The following is a 20,583-nucleotide window of genomic DNA, read 5'->3' as shown; positions in this document are numbered from 1 at the left end:
ATCCTTCAGGGTTCCTGCTTTATGAAAGAGTCTGCAAGACATTCTGCAGGGCACAGAAGAAAGTAACTGACAAACTGCCAATATAGGAAAAACTGTCTTTGAAATTTCCTGCTTCATGGAAAAGTCTGCTGGATACTATGGGCCTGTAGGCTGAAGATGGATACATCAATGGTACAGAAGAACTTTGGATGACTGTCCAGGCAATGAGATGTCTCTGTAACTTTTAGAGTGTTGGAAGTTGCTTACAATGCATCTCTTGTTTACTTAGGTAATGTTATATCCTTCTGTAGTTTTTGATGGAGTTCAAGAATTTACAGTTGTAGTTTTCCTTAGTTATGATAAAAGATAAAGTAGATATAAATATTGTAAGTGTAATTATTGCTTGATACCTGTTTTGTTATATGTAATTTTATTATGTTAAAGTTAAAACCTTTCTTTTTATTTAAACAGAAAAGGGGAGGTAATGTGGGATTCCCCTCTATATGCTGTGAATACCATTGGTGAATAAAGGAACTGCTTTGGGCCTATAGCAGAGCTATAGGGGAACAGAGCTAGGTGGGGAAAACTAAACTGAAGGCTGGGAGAAAGGAAGCAGAGTCACTGAGAATGCATGTAGCCCCACCAGAGACAGATGTTGGAACTTTAGCCAGTAAGCCACAGCCACATGGCGATACACAGATTAATAGAAATAAGTTAAATTAATATGTAAGAGTTAGCTAATAAGAAGCTAGAGCTAATGGGCCAAGCAGTGTTTTAAATAATATAGTTTCTGTGTGATTACTTCGGAAGTCTGAGCAGCTGGGAACCAACAAGTGTCTTCTTACAACAAGCTGCCACTAGAAGCATCAACAGTTTCTATACAAGACACTTGGAGAGTATGTGTTATCTCCTAAAGTCACATAGCTGATCTTGGGCAATCTATGCAAGTCCATGCTTAGAATGCTCATCAAAAATGCTGAAAAGAGACAAACCTGGAAATCCATTAATCTTACTTAATAGCATTAATTAGTAGAATGAATACCATTTTATAGCACAAGAAACAGAATCTTTGAGTGCAAATGGCTCCATTAAATTCTAATCCTGTAACCTCAGACTTCACAGAATTGATATAGAAAAGACTAATTGAGTGTGTGTGTGTGGGGGGGGAATGTCTTAAGATACCAACCAGTGTATCCTCCTGATGTTTTATATAACCATATATGTGAAAATTTCCCATAATGCATTTTATGAAAAACATGCATCCTTGTTTCTATCAAATAAGAGAAACTATGTAAGCCTGCTGCGTAATCCTTTTTGCCCTGTTTTTCCATGAGCTCAAGTGTTAAAGATTATTCATTAACTTCTACACTAGACTTCTGACTCAAAGACTTTTTTCTCTGTTATAAGATTCCTAAGCTAATTTAAAGTTTCTAACAATATGAATATATATAAACTCATTTATACATACATGCATGCATTTATACACACATATAAAAACATCCACTTACTTACATTTTAATCTATTTTGCTTTGTACATCCTGTAGAATGTACCTAGATCATCATTTATCCTGTAGAATGTACCTAGATCATCATTTTTGGTGACAGGCATCATTATCCACTAAGCCATCTTGAGAGCCCTTAAACATTCATTTTATATGGATGCATAGTGAATCAACCCAACCTACACATATATTGAATATTTATATTTTCAAATTGGTATTTGTATCTTGATTTGATAGGCCCTTGGCTGTTCACAAAGAATTATCACCTATTGATATTTCTTGCATGAACACATATAAGTTGAGGAGAGTACATCTCATCCAATTTGACAGATGAGAAGACCCAGTTTTGCCATTTAAATTCTCACTCCTGTAGATAATAAATGATACAACCAAATTACAGTCTTGCATAACTTGTATTCAAGTTCTTAAATGCAGGGATCCATTTCTCCAAGTCCAAAACTTTTACTACTTTTTAATCATTAAGGGGCAATTAGATCACGTTTCCCAATTCACTTACATTGGAGGACCCAGTGGAAGTATAGACCTCACAACATGAAAGATTTGACTGCGGTTTCCATGAGATATACTGGATGTTGGGTCTGAACATTGAAGCCTGGAGGCACAGCTGACAAGATTATCAGCTGTCAACATTTGGGTAACCTTCATCTCCATCTCCAAATGAATTTAAAGTATATTTGCATGGGAAAGAAAAAGTTCTTGCTCCCTCAGGCCTCATACCATGATAATAAAATCTGTACGAACTGTAAGTGAATGTGAAAATAAATTAGCAACCTGGGAGAACTCATCTTGGTATTTGTACAAGGTGACACTAAGGGAATTTTCTTCTTACCTGAGGAGAGACATTGGAGCCCCCAGAAGGGCACTAACGGAAGTTAAGAGCTTTTAGAAGCATGTGATAAAATGCAAAGGACAGAAGGGAATCTTGGAGGTAGAGATGCCTGAGAGGGTAGGGGAAGCCCCAGTAAATAGAATCCACTCAGATCTAGTAGAAGATATAGGTAGGTAAACTGGGAATGAAGCCTTGACTCTGGAGACAGACGTGTGCCAGGTAGGGGCACTTATCAGATGGATCATTTCCAGTTTGTTGCAATAAATCTAGATTCCAAATGTCCAACTTGGTACCCATTTAACTTCCAAAGGGCGGCTGCAGAGTGAATAATAGCAGGAATATGTTCCTGATATTGGAATATGGCAACATGTCAGCCAAAGGATTATTATGGGGGTCTTTAGTTCAAGCTTTCTGTTTCTTGGCTCAGTCACTGGTGGGTGGGACAGATCACCAAAGGTTACCTGAGACCTCTCAATGGTACTAGATGATAACATTGGGAAGAACTACTACTTTCCAGAGCGGGACGATGCACAGTGAGAGCCAGGTATTCCTTCACCAGATCTGCAAGGAGGAGAGGGGGGAAGCTGAAGACAAGATTTCTTCTTAGGATTAAATCATTGAAGGTGAGATTCCAGGGGAATATTCTGGTAATCCATCCATCCATCCATCCATCTATCCATCCATCATCCATCCATCTATCCATCTTCCATCTATCCATCATCCATCCATCCATCCATCCATCCATCCATTCATCCATCCATCCATCCATCATCCATCCATCCACAGATATCGAGCTACTTTATGAGATCCAGTGAGGATGTGGTAGAAGTGCAATCATTTTAGTTCACATCTGAGTCATGGCAGGCACTTGATAATGGGACGTTCTCACTCAGTGTTTATCAGAGTAACTAAACAGCCAACTGCTCTAAGAGTGGGCCCAGGTAACGAGAATTTGTTGGCAAGGCTTAGATGTTATTGGGATGTATAAAAGTCACTATGGATAACCTCACACACTCCAGTATCCTTCTAGGCACATACTAAACAAACACTGGCTCATTCTTTTTGAAGTTATGTGTGATCATGTGATTATTCAATTATTTATCAAAGTTCTATGTGTCATTTTGTGTGGAAACTTCTAGAGGCAATGCCTATTCACCCTTGTATTGAGATAGACAACCCACCATCCTGAGCCCATGAGTACCTTTGAAAAGCAGATCTCTTTTGCTGACACACTTTCAACGATTTAATTATTTTTATTTTATGCATATGAATCTTTGATTGCACAAGTGTATGGGTAACACATTTGAACAATGTCCATGGAAGTCAGAAGAGGGTATCAAGTCCCCTGTAACTGAAGTTACAGATGTCTGTATGGAACCATGAGAGTACATGGGACTGAACTAGGGTCCTATGCAACAGCAGCCAGTGCTCTTAGACACTGAGCCATTTCTCTGATCTCTTGGTGGCTCATTTCACATAAGAATCAGAACTGTAAAGTGTATTTTCTGTAATCCACCAAGATTTTATTGCTCAATATTATAGAACTATTACTTTATCTTAACTAACATAGACGTTTTTATATAAACAGCCTAACAGGATATTCAACACACTGCCATATTGGCATCTTGGAGGTCTCAACTCTAACCTATTTGAATGTGGGTCTTGCTCATAAAAGGGTCCATCTGAGATTTTGTATATGGCATTTTGATAATCGCTAACAAAGGAATCAGAATATGAGGTAGAAAACAAACAAATAAAAATAAGTAAACAATTCAGTGGGTTAGATGTCAGGCTGGAAATCATGTACCAAGAAAGAATTTAAAATGAGAATAAAGTCTGGTGCAGATCATATATTAGTCCAGAGAAGTGACTGGATGTAGAAAAGAGTCCAGGGCTTGCCTGGAGTTATGAAGGGATGCACTGCTATGTGGCAGTTATAACATAGACTGGGATACAACAGAGGAAGATGTTCTACCCACCCCTCCCTTGGGAAAGAAAAAAATCAGCAAAAGGAAAAGAATAAATGCTACAACCATGATGCAATATGGGGCTTTAAATGCACATTATATCGTTTTCTCTCCACCAAACTTTCACGATGGAGATCATTAACCATACAATATGTCTGCTAAGAAGAACCATAATTCAAAGCCAAATCCATCTGATGTTCAACACTCAGCGCCGTCTATCCCACCAAGTCTCAAAAACACATCCACATGCAAACGTTCTTTCCACAGTGCTTGGGTAAAACTAAATATAATCTTCTCCAATTCATTCAGAGGCATAGAATTGCCCCCTAACCCAGCCCTACCTAGATGATCCCAACTATTATTATGTGATTATACCACAAACATGGTGATCCATTCAATATAGCATCTGGCTTCCCACTGCTCTCAAGAGGCAATTGAGTTCAAGATCTGGAAGAAGAAGAAAAAGAGAACAAGTATTCTCTTGCCTCCTGCTTTTCTTATTTAGCTCAGCATTCTGCAAAGGCATCAGCCAGGTTAAATGCACCCTCCATGACAGAAAGGATATGGCAAGGAAAGAGTTTTCTCCAAGTAAACAGAACAAACACAGCAGCATTGGCCAACACAACAGGGTTTCTAATAGATATTTGCATGAATTTGCCACATTTGTTTTGCATCCAACCCTTAATTATGGTCCTTTCAACTTCACAATCACAGATAATGGTGGTGGGGATGCAGAGAACCAGAGATTCAGCAGTGCTGTTCTGAGAAAGTGGGAGAAAGGAACAATGAAACTGTTACCCACCCGCTGTTTATCACTGAGCCAGCCACTCTGGATGTTGTTAGGAGGGTCTGGAGAAAATCAAGGCTGTCCAGGCTCCTGGAGCTTGGGAAACGAGACATCTGGGTGGAAAATCTAACTACCAGAGTGGAAGGAAGGTCCTTTAGGGTTTATCTGTCCATGATGAAATGGCTTAGAATCTCAACTCTTACTCTACGACAAATGGAAATCCGGACTACGGATTTACTTTTCAAGGTCTTTTTTTCCTTAGGCATCCTAATGAAATGACTATTAAGCATGAATTACCAGTTCAACTCATAAATGAGAAATAATGAGGAAACTGAGACTCACTTACGTTAAGAAATAATTCATACTGTATTCGCTAATCAACTAATTAAATGACTTGGAGTGCCTACTCTAGGTTTAAGATTGAACACAGCATGGGAAACACAGTACAAAAAATCCAAACAAAATCCCAAACATAAAGAACCACCGAATAAGACAGAAAAGGTAGCAGCATGGGAACAAGAGCTGAGAAGAGTTCTTCACTCTGAGTGCTCTCAGCACACTGGGAAAGGCATGCAATATACACAAACGTATGCCAATTTAAAGGATCCAGTGTTAGGAAAGAAATTAAGATGCTAACCTGCTAATATTAGTGTGGGCTTCTAGGTGAGCCGACCGAGCAATTTGCAGAAGACTGGATATTGAAACTGAAGCCTAAAGTCAAGAGGTTGTATAGATAGTAACAGCGAGATTCAACCTGTATCAAGGCTTCAAAGTGAGAAGTATATCTTGAAATATCTGATAACTTCGTAGGAATGTTCAAGTTAGAAGTAGTTAAAATATATTGAGACACTGCATTTGTTTGGGAAACCTTTTTTTTTTATTCTGTATTTTAAAAGAAGTCTTTGGAAGCAAGAAGCCTAATGTCGGATAATAGAGAAACTGTGAGGAAAAACATGGAAGATCAGAGGAGCCGCAAGTCACGTACCAAGGCCAAGGGCAGGTATTGGCTACTACTCATTACTTCCTCTGAAAGGTTGATAGAAAAAGATTTGATTTGTTCAAGGCAATCAAAGAGACTAGGAGATAAGTGGTAGAAAGAAATAACTGGTCTTTATGTAAGAAAAAAGTTTTAATCATTTTACTTGCACCATGAAGGAATCAACCAACTTTCATTCCATAGAATTGCAGTAATCACGGGGACACCCTGCGGAGATTGCTTCATTGGATATTTCCTCCATCTTCTCTTCCTCTGCTCTAGATTAGACGACACTTCAAACTCTAGCCAAGTCCAAAGTGTCAATATAGCTATATCTAAAACATATAGTTATAGTGTGCATTGACTGAGAAAAACCTAGGCGCTGCCATTCCACGATGAAATGCCTGAGACCCACAATTTGTTGTGATCCTCAACAAATGGGAACTCAGACTAGGGCAGTGTAACCTTAAATACCTTTTATTATGAAGAACACGTCAGCAGGCAAACACAAGATCACTGATCAGGCAAAATTTCAACTTAAGTACTAGAGGATAACTCAAATTTCGTGCAAACACCCAAAGGGGCTCTGAAAACCTTCTTACGCATTGCCATGCTCAAGTTTCCATAACATGCCTGATTCTGGGAAAGCACACCCACTCGTAACCCCTGTAAGACTTGCAAACTGTCTTTATCATCAGTCAGCACCTGATGAATGAACCCCCACTACTAAGACCAGTAATTCATCATTTGGTCCGTCATTCCCCTTCTTTATTTTGGCTTCTTCCCCATTAGAATGTAAACGCCATGCAGGCAGTATTCTGAATGCTCACTGCAGTTTCCCAGAACTTTTCCTTGTGCCTTTGTGACAAATAGTGTGTGCTTGATAGATGTTCTTTTAATTAATGAACCATATCTAATGTGTTTAATAGCTTAATTAAAGTCATACAGCCACCAGGGTTTTGTATGCAGGCAGTCTGACTTTAAAGGCTGAATTTGCCATCATCTGCTAAGCTGATAAACTATCCTAATATCCACAGAATGGAGATTCTTGGATTCTAAATTCCCTCACCTTGTCCTGAACAAAGCTAGCAGGTAAGATACTGAGGAATGAAACTGACTGGTAGTAAATTATTCAACCTGGCCCACAACCATTCGGAACTAAGTGCCTATTCATGCCCCTTCCCAATCTGCTTTAGTTTCAAAGGGCATTGGCACATCCTTTGCTTTAAATATTGCAATGATGCAGGTTTACTGAGTTCTGTTTTTACTACATCAAAGCCATTGTCTCCTTTTACGAAGGAAGAATGTTACTTTCTCTTCACATCACGAAATCTGTTTTCTTCTTCCATCCAAGTTGCTGATTTTCATGTTTCTTTATAATTTCTTTTGTCTTTCCTGTGCTTCTTTATATTTTGTTATTATTCTATTTTCTAGTATTGGAAGGCCATCTGTATGCTTCACAACTTGCCAGTATCCAGAGGAAAACAGTGGTTATTTATTTGCCTTTGTCTTACCTGAGAAAATTAGAGAGTTTTGTTCGCATATTTCAGTCTCCGATCCTTTTCTAGTTTCTTGCTAACATTACAGTGCATTTTGAACCCAAATCACAATTGTTAATTTTTACATTGTACGTCTCCTCTTTAAGTAATTGCTTTTTCACATTAACCTTCTGTTTTGTGGAGTATTTGGAATGATTATTTAGTATTAATGCAGTGTCTAATTAGTTTCCTGCTCATTGTGGGTCTTTTATTCCATTCTTCTCTATTCTTGGTTTCTTTGTTTTGAATCATTGCTAGTCAATTGTTCTTTGAATGATTTATTAGAAGCAGGGCATGGAGGTGGCTCTGTGTACCAAGGAGCAGTCCTTCTGATGTATCTGCTCAAGAACAATGAATGTGGCTGGTTGGAGGTTGTGGTTGATCACTCTCCAAAGCCCTCCTGGTTTAACGGCATTGTGTCCTGGCCTCTACGATACACGAAGTAGGAAAGGAGCCAAACAGAGGTTTGTTAGAGTGGGAATAGCTGTTGTGTTCCCATGACCTTTTTGCTCATTTTTTCCCCTACAGCTTAATACTAAAGATAGTAATTTTAAGCAATGTGTACATTTTTTTTTGCCAGAAAAAATTTAGTCTGAGTGCTCACCTCTCACTGCCTTTCCTTTCTCTGTTTTTTTTTTATGAGTCAAACTGCACCCTCAGACAATCTTGCATAAGTATTCATCCAATTCTCCTCCTGCTATATATCTTGGCTAAAAATTATAATTCCACAACGGCAGAGCAGATGATGTGGAATGGAAGGCACAAGCAATTCATGGCCTTCATCCTCTTGGAACTGCCTCTAGGGCAAACGCAGCTTGAGTACCTGACTTGATTTTTCTATGAATCAAAACCCCGTGTCTCCCAGACAAGAAGCAATGCTGTAAGATTTGGGGAGAAAGCCATCCACTGGAAGTTTCGTGGCACCTGATACCCCTTTCACAGCCTTTCACTCCTGGGTTAGAAAAACACCTGGGATAGTTAGTCTCCAGTCGTCTTGGGGCATTGCTAGCTCTCTGAGCAGTATGTGGGTAGGGATATGGTAACGTGAGACTGGGACATGGGCATCTCACCCTCATCAGCAGATAGGAAACAAGCCTATTTCCCCCATGTGCTGAGAACCAAGAAAGCCACATCTTCTCTGAGATCTGAAAGCAAGATGGGCCCCCAGATGCTTTGGTCCACATTTATGTCTTCATGCTGGATACATCAGAGTGCGTCGTGCAGAGTGGGGACCAGATGGACAGGTAGAAGGCAGTCTGGCAGCTTCTCTTTGTAGCCTTATACTCTCAGCGAGGAGTGTTGCTTGAACCAGTAATAAATGCAGAACTGAAATATCAAAGTGGAATTTAAATGGGCATGCGGACACTCTAAATGTTAATTAGTTCCTCAGTCCAGGGTTTTTTTTTTTTTTTCCTCCCTAGGCAGTGATTGCCACTGACAGACTAAACTGTTCTGTGTACATGCCACCAATCTTGTTTTGGTCTCAGTCCTTATCTGCAGTGAACTGTCACTTCTGCAGAGAGAGAACATGATGTAGTGTACTTCAGGTTTCCCCATATATCTATAATCTCTTGGAGGGCACACACTAACCATAACATGAACCACGAGGATCTGCACACGGTAGTGGCCATCATATGCTTTACAAATAAATTATGAAAACCTAAAATATGTTCATGAAAGCCCTGAATGGGAAAATACTAACTTATAAGAAGCATTAGCAGACAAGGTGAGCAGATGGGTGTGATTCAAGAGTGAGTAAGTAGATGGCGGGAAAGATTGAATGTAATAGAAACAAATGCCCTACAGGTGATTGTATTGTCTCTATGAACCCCTAAAATGTATAACTGAGGAACACTGAGAAGCTACCATCAAAGTAATATTAAATAATTACACTACAAAACTTTCTTAGAGTCACAATCCCCACATTGCCACTCCCAAATCAGCCAAGTAAGTTCTCTGCCACTGCAGGCATTCAAAGCTAAGCACTGACAAACGCTGACTGTAATGTGGTAATGGTAATGGAATTGTATTGTATGCAAGGGTAGGTGGGGGGTGAAGGGAAAGGTGATGGAAGGCCTTTAAATTTTTTCCAGCCTTGTGAATGTGTGATGTTGGTTGATATAACTACCAGACCAAGGAAACGCTTGATACAAAAACAGTCACTTTGTTTTTAAGATAAAATTTTTTTTTGAATGTGATTCATGGCCATGATAAGAGGAGTAATTCCAAAGGTGAACTGAAACACGTTCCTTCTGCATCCAGACACTGACAGGCATCAGTACAACAGATAAAGGAACCACAGCTCAGGCTTCATGATTTCCTCAATGTAGCGCCTTTCCCATACTCTAATACAAGTTTACAGTTTCCATAGAAGCCATACAAATAGATGCTTTAGACCTTGTAGTCCATATACAATGTCTACTGCAGCTCCCCAACTTCACTCTTAAGCATCAACATAGCCATCGGTATGCAAACTAAGAGGCAAAGCAGCACTAAAAATAAAACCAAAGCCAAAAATTGAACAAAAAAAAAAAATAAAGCAATAAAAAAAATCAACCTTATTCCAAATCTTAGAAGACATGAGGGCTGAACTTGGCTCATGAACCTCAGTTTATTATTAAACTCTGCTGTAAAGTCTCACAGACTTCACACTTGAAAACGGGAATCTAAACCAAGCAAGTAATGACCTACTTACTCCATTTGCTTTGCTGAGTGCCTGGAAGTAGATGCTGTAGCTCTTCAATGGGGAGAGGGGAGGGTTCCAGTAGCCATTGTACGTCTTGTTGTCTCCTACTGTAAATGGCTGGGTGACAGGCAAGTTGGAGGGCTTCAACTCAGCAGCAAAGTAATGGAGGGAATCGAGGTTGGAGGCATTCCGGTAGCTCACAGGTACAGAGAAACACTCGATGATGTCAGCTGCTCTCCGGGATTTCTGAAGTCGCTCCTCCTTGACCACCAGCTGGTAAACACTAGAAAAGAAAGGTGAGAGGTAGATGAGTCATTCTGCAGACAGATAAGCTCACTAGCATCCTCTGTGTTTGTAGAGCTCCCCTGTGAACAGAGACTGATATTACTTCTCTCTGTTAAAAATCAACCCAACCCAACCCAACCCAAACCAAACCAAACCAAAAACCCTAATACTACTTCAGACTTTCAAACCCACTGCTTTGTAGAAATTTATCTCTAAGCAAAGATATCAATACTGGTTCACATAAGACACATCCAAAATTCATTTCAGTACCAATCTGTATAAGCCTGCTGCCCCTTGCAGGTGGTTTACCCTTTTGAAGGATACTATCACTATCTGACAGGTGTCCAGATCCTAAATCCGGCACATTCCCAGGTCTCACCTACACAGAGCTCACTCTTCGCCTCAACCCACGAGCTCTGTGGCCTGGGACTCAGCAGCGTCATGCTTACCACAAGCGCCTTTTCTTCTTCCCATCGCTGATGCCCCGGCTAGCCATTTTTCCACATTCCACCTAGACTTGGCTGATTTTCTTCTGCCCTCAATTCATTTGTTCATTCTGTCTATCTATCCATTTTGCTTCCAGTCATATAATACCATCTCTCTTCGAGCACTTTTATGGTTTTTCTTTTGTCCAAATTATACTGCCTAAGCACCTCAAAAAGGCAGTTGAGGTGTTTTATGCTTGGTCTCTGCTTTCCTTTGGTGATCATCACATGGTTCTCACTAATCCCAACAGCTCCAGATATCTAGCTACTACAAAAGCATACTATGACTGACCCACTCCATCACCAGCTTGACCTTCCTCTATTTGAAACACCCACCAATGCTAACCACCTCTGCCTATAAAAAACTTCCAATAATACTGATGTCTTTCTTGCATTTACCCTGTGAAGCCCGTCCAGAATGAGTTAATTCCGACTCATTCATCATTGTCTGCTTGATTTTTCCAAAGGCATAAGATAGGACATGTGCCTTGCTGGCTCCATTGTAACCTTGACAAAAGTGTAACATAGTTATCTCTGAATCACTCTATCCTCTCCCCTGTTACACACACACACATACACACAGTGTCCACAAGCATGCCTGACTCTAAGCAAGTGATCAATGAACATTTGTTGAAATGAATCAAAGTGAATTGAATTCAAGTTGAAAGCAAGCATGCAGTCAAATCTGGATAGATGCCGAAACTCTAATCTGGGTAAAGAGTGACTCCCAGGAGAGTCTGCCAAGTAATCTCATACCACCCCCTTCAACTAGGACTATAAGGAGGTGCCAGTGTGTGCATAGAGATGACAGCCTTTAGTGAATAGCAACCATATGCCAAGTATATAGATTCTTTTTGTGAAAGTTATTCAAAAGTTTGTGAATTGGATGAAAAAAATGCCCTTATACTTGGAATGCTCAGTGTACCCTTCTCTTGAGGAGACACCTTCTAGAAGGATTTTACTGCATTCTGGGTTGCATGATCTAACACAAAAGAGAGTATGAAAAAATTATGTGCATCAACAAAGTGACTGTAAAGTGTACCCATTGTTTTTTTCTCTTTTTATTCAAGTTTTTTTTCATTTTACATACCAACTCCAGTCCCTCCTTCCTCCCCCTGTACTGACTCCCCACCTCCCCCCATTTTACCCTCAATCCATTCCTCAGAGCGGGTAAGACCTCGCCTGGGAGTCAGTGATGTCTGGCATACCAAGTTGAGGTAGGACCAAGCCCCTCCCCCCTGAATCAAGGCTGAACAAGGTATTCCACCATAGGGAATGGGCTCCAAAAAGTCAGTTCCTGCACCCAGGATAAGTCTTGGTCCCATTGCCAGCCCCCACCCCAACAGATCAAGCCATATAACAGTCTCACACATCCAGAGAGCCTAGTTTGGACCATTGCAGTTTTGCCAGCTGTCAGTCCAGAGTCTGTGAGCTCCCACTAACTTGGGTCCGTTGTCTCTGTGGTTTTCCCTATTATGATCTTGCCCCTACCCCTGACCCCAGCACCTTTAAACATAACACCACGTGCTTTACATACACAGAGTAGCATAGGCTTCAACCCTATGTTTTTAGACTATCCATCCAAGGACACTGGATTACGAAGCATGATTTGGGTAAGATACAAAGCCAGGACTATTTCATTAAAGTGAACAAAGACTGTGAAGGAACTCCTCCCGAGAGCATGCAGCATCATCAAGGAGGCAGATAGTCCTCGATTTTCTCTGAACATCAGGAGGCTCACTTGTGCAAATAAGGAAGGAATGCATGTGAGTACATGACACACTTGGATGAATAAGAAATTTGGGTGGACACAAGCATGTCTGTTGTCTTTTATGCACCTCCTGAAGGAGAGTCTAACAGCCCCGAGTACACATGAGTGACAGAAGTAGGTGTGGCCAGTGCCATAGGAAGCACATACTGTACCTGAGCGTCACAATGTCCAAATGAGGAGCTGCAGCCCCTGGGTGTCTCACTCTAAACGAGAGTAATGTCCAGAGCTTGTGAGATGGTTCAGGGGCTTAGAGCACTTGACAGCATGCCTGCTGACTTGAGCTTTGGAACCCATGTAAATATGGAGGGGAAAACTGACTCCAGGAAGTTGTCCTCTGATCCCCATCACAGATCATGCACACACACACATTAATAAATTAATAAGACACCAACGCAAAGATAAATGAAGGTGAGTATTTAGGCTCCAGAAGAAGTATGGATGACATCTGAACATACATAGTGGTTCAAGGTTTCCACATGACTCTGCATGTATGGGAGCCTTCTATGTCCACAAAGCCAGCTGAAGGCAGTCAATATACTTGATTTAAACCCACTCCACCCTCATCTCTGGAGTCTTTCTTAAATGGAAAAGCCTTATGTTTATCAGATAAACTTAATCACTGTCAAACAGCACAAACACCCAAGACCTAATCCTAGGAAACATGAACAGGAGGAGAGGGCTGAATGCAAGGAATTGTCAAGACCCGCGTCGCCCTGTATGTAACAACAGCTTCGAGTAAAGCTTTGCATCTGTTAAGAGTGCTCATGACAGCTTGACTAATTGAGGGTCCTCTATTCAAGGAACTCTGATCATTAAGGAAGAGCAAAGAGGAAGTACACGGTCTCCTAGACTTCCTCCTGACCCTCGAATTAGAATCCAACAATACTGTGTGACTTCTGCTTAGCCTTTCTACCCTTCTGATCCGCGTCCAACAAACTCACTCCTACAGGACTTGAAAAAGGCTGTGGACCCAAAGATCTAGACCCAAAGGTCTAGTCTGTTCTTCACCTCCTCTCTTCTTAATGTTCACTTCATAAGACCTTTGTCTTGTTTTCTTAGCCAGCCTTCTTATCCTACGCTGGATCCTTGGTTAATCAATTGAGACCCCAAAACTTTTGGAGACTCTCAGGAACTGGACCTTCCTCCTAGAATCACTCTTCCTTCCCCTCCTTTTCTTCCTTCCTTCCCTCCTTGTTTATTTATTTATTTATTTATTTATTTTTGTTTTTATATCCTGATGGCAGTTTTACATCCCTCTTCTCCTCTTAGTCCTTCCCTCCTGCTCCCCCTCTTTCTTCCCCTCACCCACTCCTCCTCTATTTCTCTTCAGAAAAGGGCAGGCCTCCAGTTAATATCGCCAGCCATGGTATATCAAGTTGCAGTGAGACTGGGTACATCCTTTTCTATTAAGGCTGGACAAGGCAGTCTGGTAGAAGGAAAGGGTCCCAAAAGCAGGCAACAGAGTCAGAGACAGTCCCTGTTCTCACTGTGAGGAGTTTCATAAGAAAGCCAAGCTACACAATTGCAACCTAATTGCAGAGGGCCTAGGCCAGTCCCATGCAGGCTCCCTGGTTGTAAGTTTAGCCTCTCTGAACCCCTATGATCCCAGGTTCATTGATTCTGTGGGTTTAGAATTACTTTCTATATCCTTGACTCTCCTTTGATGGACTGGATCAAGAAGAACCCAGGTCTGACTTTATATACTGCACCATGACTCCCATGATGGTATATCTGTGATGAGCCAAGGAAACAGGTCATGGCTGAGTTTTGGACATTCAGTTGTTCAAGGCTGTTGGGAGAAAGCATATCCTCTACACAGGCGTAATCCCATTATCCCTTATCTGGCTGTTCAGTTTGGTCGAACTGACAAGCAGATCTGTAATAACCAGGTTGAAGGGATGAGGATAAACCTGAGAGGCTCAGTGATCTACGAGGTGTCAATTCAGCAAAAGCAGCTCAGAACTCCTTCACAGCTCAGTCCCTTTTTCAAAATGTTCTTTTTCCCCAAACCAACATAATGCACAACAGGCCACCTGAGCAGTTTTTAAAGCTGGTGGCCTAAACTGCTTAGTTTGTATCCCAGCTCATATGAAATCACAGACAGGGGGGAGAGTAAGGGCATTTTTGGAGGTTAAGCTGTGGAGTCAACATATGGTAGACATATGACTGGAATTAGCGTGCCGAAGCAGATTCAGCAGTTCCCACGGGCCCACCGCATCTGCAGCGTATCCATTCAGACATAAACTGCGTGTCACCAGAAAGCCACGAGCCTTTTTGTCAGATGCATCTGTCTGCCAGTCTGTCCAGCTTCTCCCCACAACCAAGGGAGAGAGAAAAGCACAGGGGCACCTGGAGAGGTGGTGGAGGGGAAAAACATGAGCGTGCGCATGGTTTCCGTTTCCTACAGCAACTTCATTCTCAACATTCTCTTGAAAAAACAGCTATCAAGAGCGTGCTCCTTTCGAATCTCTGGCAATGATAAATGCATGCCTAAACAAGAATACTCTACCCCAAAGTTGTATCTCTAGCCCCAGAGAAGAAGTGGCTGCAATATACTATGTGGGTTTGTTTGTAGTCGGAACATTTTCAGATATAAGAAGAAATGAAAATAGCTTAAGATGCATTCACTCATGCAGTTTCTCAGCTGTGTTGACTATGTCCCTTCCAGTGAGAAGATGGGCATTTGTAATGTTTCTTTTGTATGGATTGCCCTGCGGGGGGAGTCCCCCATGAGGACTCCAATGGCCATGCTGCACCTCAAATCCACCTTTACTCTCCTGTAGCTGCTATAAAGCTAGAATGCGTGTGTCTCTTCAGTTTTAGCATCTCCTGTCATTGAAGGCAAGGGCATTCCACTTTGGTACCAGGTCTCAAGACCTTCTGTGTGCAAAGGATGATTTCCACAGACACCATTTGAGGTAGAACCTACAGGACTCCTGCAGAGGCTTTGGGAAATCTGGCTACTTGGTCACTCTGCTGTCTCTGATAGCAAAGCAAAGAGTTTGGGTAGTGGCTCACATCTCTTAGACCTGATTCCTCTGATGAGACAGTCAACTTTCTAATATGAAAAAAATTCAGTGTCCTTTTCCTGCACATGGGGCAGATGCGGGCAGACCGATGAAACACCCATTTGAGATGTTGATTCAGCTAACAGATGGAGAGTAAGCTGCCGTTCCCAGGTGATCACTGCCAAACTCTAGGCAGGTGCACATTTGGGTTTATGCTCTCCCAGAAAAAGACACGTGTTAGCTCGTGTTCCTCCAGGGACTGACTCCAAGTCAAATGATGTGTTATAGAAATGGTTCCAAGAGAAAATGGTAAGTGAGGGAAACAGGGGAGAGAAGTGGGTGAGCCAATCAGGGGTGAGCTACCAGGTGAAGTCCTGAGCTCTCAAGCCAAGGGCTTTGAACCGCCAGCTGCAATCTGTTTTCAGCTCTGGGCTTTTCCGGGATTTTCCAGCTTGAAATGTGGGTCAGACGATGAGTCCCTAGGTGCCTAATAACTGCCCTCCCAAGCAGGTCACACCTGAGAATCCTTGCACCATTGCACACAGCACCTGGGAGACTGGCACGGCATAGGAAAGAGGACATGATGGATCTATGGGGAACCACATTGTGCACTACAGGGTGTTTTAAAGCAGGGTCCACATGGTATAAGGAAAACAGTGACCCAAGGCTGAGAGAACAGGCTGGAGGCGGGACAGGGTGATATTGCAATTCATTCTTCTCTTCCTTTCCCTCCTGTCTTCTCCATTCCTCTCCTCTCCTCTTTCTCCCTGCCCCTCTTCCTTCCTTCCTTCCTTCCTTCCTTCCTTCCTTCCTTCCTTCCTTCTTTCCTTCCTTCCTTTCTTCCTTATCCCCCCCCACCACTTTTTTTTTAAGGTAGGATTTTCTATAGTTCAAGCTGGCCTTAAACTCAGTACACAGCTAAAGATGACATTAACTTCTTGATCCTCTTATATGTATCTCACAAGTGCAGGATTTATAGGTGTAAGCCACTAAGGTTTTAAAGAGAGATATTTGTATCCCTCCTTTCATTAGTCTTTCTGAGTGTGTCTTTCATGTGTACATGTTCATGTATGTGCACACACACATGTTCATGTATGCACACAAGTATTTACATGTATGTCGAGGTCAGAATTTGGCATCAAATGCCTTCCTCAATATCTCTCTACTTTATTTTTTGAGATAAAGTCCCATATAAACTTGCTAGCCAATTAGCCCCTGAAATCTGCCTTTGAATCTGGACTTGAATACAAAGTCATCTCTGGAACAGAGAAAGGATGCAGGGGAGATGACCTGGGACCACACTATGTTTCTCTAGGCAAGGGTTGGAGAAACTGTCCTGCAGGTATATCTCATACCTTCTGCCTCTTTTCTAATGGTTTCTATAAAAGGAATGTTTAATGTATAATGGTTTCTATAAAAGCCATAGGAATGGTATGACTAACTTCTTTCTCACCCTTCTCTGATCATACTGAAATAAATCTACTTCTTTTTTCCAATTCATATTTATGTATTTTTGACTATAAGAAAACTAAGGAAGCAGGTCTACAATACAGCTGAAGATCTGGTAACATCAGGACTTGGATGAAATCACAGTTGTAGTTTGGCAAGGTATTGTCCAACTATTGCGTCTAGTTCCATAAACAGACTCACATGACAATCATTAAAAATCAGTGTGGTTTTTCCACCACCTCAAGAGAGGGCAAACAGGGGTCACCTCAGATTCTTTAGGGCTGCTTTAACTCAGTATATCAGCATCACTTCTACACTTTCAGAGTACTTCTAGTATATATCTATGTAGTGAAAACCCAGGTGTTTTCAGTATTTGCCTTTTTATACCCAGTAGAAGGATCCCCTTTTAGAATTCTCACCCACTTAAAATTACCAATGTGGGACATTCCAAGTTTACTAAAGCATTAATTCACAACTGCCAATCTTTGTCCGCAACACTCAAGGGTCATTGTCCTGTTTTATTTCCTCCATAATTTTTATCACTACTGATATCTCTAGACTGATGGCCTATTTACAGACTTGGTCCCGGCAACTACACCTGTTTAGTTTGCGAACACAGATTGCGAACCTACTGTGTTCGAGAGTTTGCTGTCTCCTTCATCTCTTTTAAGACTCTGCCAGCATAATACCTATTAACCAAGTATTCATAAAAGAAATGAATTGTTAGATTTGGAAGCTCACACCTGCAATGTAGGTGCTTAGGAGGCTGAGACAGGAGGGTCAATTCAAGGCAAGGATTAGCTATGTGGCAGGTTTGAGGCCAACCTAGGCTACATAAGATCTTTCAATTAAAAACAAAATAAAAGAAATGAGAATAAATTTACATAACAAAATTTAACTTTAGAAACTGGTTTTAAAATCAGTCCTTGTTCTTACCTCCCCTTCTTTCATGTTCTGTTCTCTCCTTTCTTTCTTTGAGAGAATCACACTATCTACCTCAGGGTGGCCAGCAACTCATAATCCTTCTGGAGCAGCTCCGGGAGACCTGAGATTGCCACCACATTTTGCTTCTCACATAGGTTTCAAAATGTTATTCCCATCTGCACACAGTGTTCCCATGACCCTTCTGCACGCTGATAATTATTCATCCAATCAAAAAAGCTCCAGACCGAATATGACTCTATATGAAGACCTTCTTTTAACTTATGAAAGAGAATGAGTTTCTCCTTTCTTTGTACTCATAAGTCTCTGTGAACATTCTCTTCCTTGTTATCAGCACCTTGTGCTGAAAATATGGCTTCATTTACAGAAATCATTTATCGAGCATTTACTAAGTTCCACAAATGTGCATTCTGACTTTTACCTTATTTGGTTTTCACAGAAACTCTGTCAGGTAGATATTATTATTTCCATTTGACAAAAATCAGGACACAGAAGCAAAAATTGTCAGAGATGGTGCTGTTTGAGTGCTTGAGCTAAGATTTGAGCAGAGTCAGATTCCAGAAGCCTCAGTCTTAATCATGGCGTTAAATCACAATAAGATTGTTTAATCATAGCATTCAGTCACAACAAAACTGTTCTCCTCATCGTACCAAACACCTTGGCTTTTAAAATAACTATTTTTGTTAAGAAAAACATAAGAGTATTTCATACATCTTGGAAAGAGAAAGAAAGAATATTTAGCTAATTACTTAAACACATTTTTAGGAAAATGTCGGTGAATCTTTCAGCTTCTCCTTTTCCTTTCCTGCATGAACAACCTCTGACTTACACTGAAGATCAGCAGTAGAAAGCCTGTTATAGCCATTCATCTTACAGCCAGCTTCATTAGATTGCACATACACTAGTTTCTCTTATTCATGGTTTTCCTTTAATGATCTCAGCTACCCATGATCAACTGTAGTCTGAAAATATTAAATCAAAAATTCTAGAAATAATTAATCCATATATTTTAACTGTGCAGCATCCTAATTAGCATAATTAAATTTTGCACTGTCTGTATTCATCCCACCCAGGACATGAATGTTTCCTTTATTGAATGTATCCCCTTGATGTATGGTACCCAGCTACCACGAGGCAATAGATAGCCACTTCAATTATCAGATCAACTGCCACAGAGCATGTGTTCAAGTATCCTTCATCTTGCTTAGCACTAGAAACTCAAATGTGTCCAAGAGAAGCAGGTATGAAAGCCACTATGTCGGCAGCAGGAGGAGACCAGCTGGTCACACGGTAGCCATATGTAGGAATATTTAAACAGTAGTTCAAATTTGTACAAGTCTGTGTAAAAAATAGGAGACAAGTGAATGAATCTTTGCTACTCTGACATTTGCTACTGTGACAAATCTGGAGAGAAACAATTTAGGAACACATGATTAATTAACTGGGTCATGACTTTGGAAATGTCAGGCCAATAGTTGAGAGGGAACTGTGGAACAGAACGGTCCTCATCATGGCAACCAAGAAGCAAAGAGAGAGGATGCTTGTAGCAGCTGGTTTTACTCTTTCTCTCCTTTTATTCCATAGAACTTTAGCATATAGCAGAATGACCTTACATTCTAGGAAGGTACATCGTCCTCCCTGGAAACATGACCATTTCACACACTCAAAGGCATGCTTCCTTAATCTAACAGCTACTTCTCTGTAGAGAGCTGTGTGATGCCATGCCTTACAGGTGGCGCTGATTCCCGCCCTCACCTTTTCAATGGTGAGTGCTCTCAGGTGTGAACAACTTCATATATGGCTAACGCTGAGAATCTGGCTTGCTTCTGCGTTTCTGGACCTATCTGCATTTCCCACGTGGCTTGCTGGGGTTGACTACTCAGAGGTTATTTAAGCTGTAGGCTGGCTTTGCCCCGGGGCGAGAGGGTGAAAAGATGATTCAAAGGTCCTGAATAAAACCACAGTGAGAAGAGTCCGGTGTTGCGTATTCCTTGCTGGCGAGGCAGGCGCGACACTTCTCAATTCAATCAGGATGACATAGCAATGCTCATAGCAATAAAACTCTTCTGACTGAGTCCTGATATCAAACCCAGAGAAATATTACAATAAAAGACAATGACAGCATTACTGCTGTTGATGAATATATAACCAAATATGAGCAAACAGAACCCAATGCTACTTAAAAAGGATTTTAAAGTCTAGCTTAATGAAGTTTATTTCAGCAGTGCCAGTTGGTTTAATATTGGAACTTTAATGAATGCAGTATAGCGCATTAACAGAAGAAAGGTCAGAAATCTCATAATCATCTCAACAGAAAATGATAGAAATATAATACATATTTATGATAAAAAATATCA

General features: G+C 41.1%; 1 protein-coding gene across 12 annotated transcripts in view; it reads right to left on the bottom strand.

Moving 5' to 3' along the window:
• The window catches only part of Ptprt (protein tyrosine phosphatase receptor type T), a 1,106,759-nt gene that overhangs the window by 224,938 nt on the left and 861,238 nt on the right, over positions 1-20,583 (bottom strand). For all 12 annotated transcript variants that reach the window (XM_085697063.2, XM_085697062.2, XM_085697064.2 and 9 more), the window contains exon 12: positions 10,296-10,569. In XM_085697063.2, the coding sequence (XP_085553189.2) occupies positions 10,296-10,569 (274 nt within the window). The remainder of the gene's footprint in view (positions 1-10,295; positions 10,570-20,583) is intronic.

This window comes from Myodes glareolus, chromosome 10, assembly GCF_982192425.1.
Source record: "Myodes glareolus chromosome 10, mMyoGla1.1, whole genome shotgun sequence".
Taxonomy (NCBI): Eukaryota; Metazoa; Chordata; class Mammalia; order Rodentia; family Cricetidae; genus Myodes; species Myodes glareolus.
Note: the sequence above shows the minus strand (reverse complement) of the source record. Positions and strands in the feature narration are given on the sequence as shown.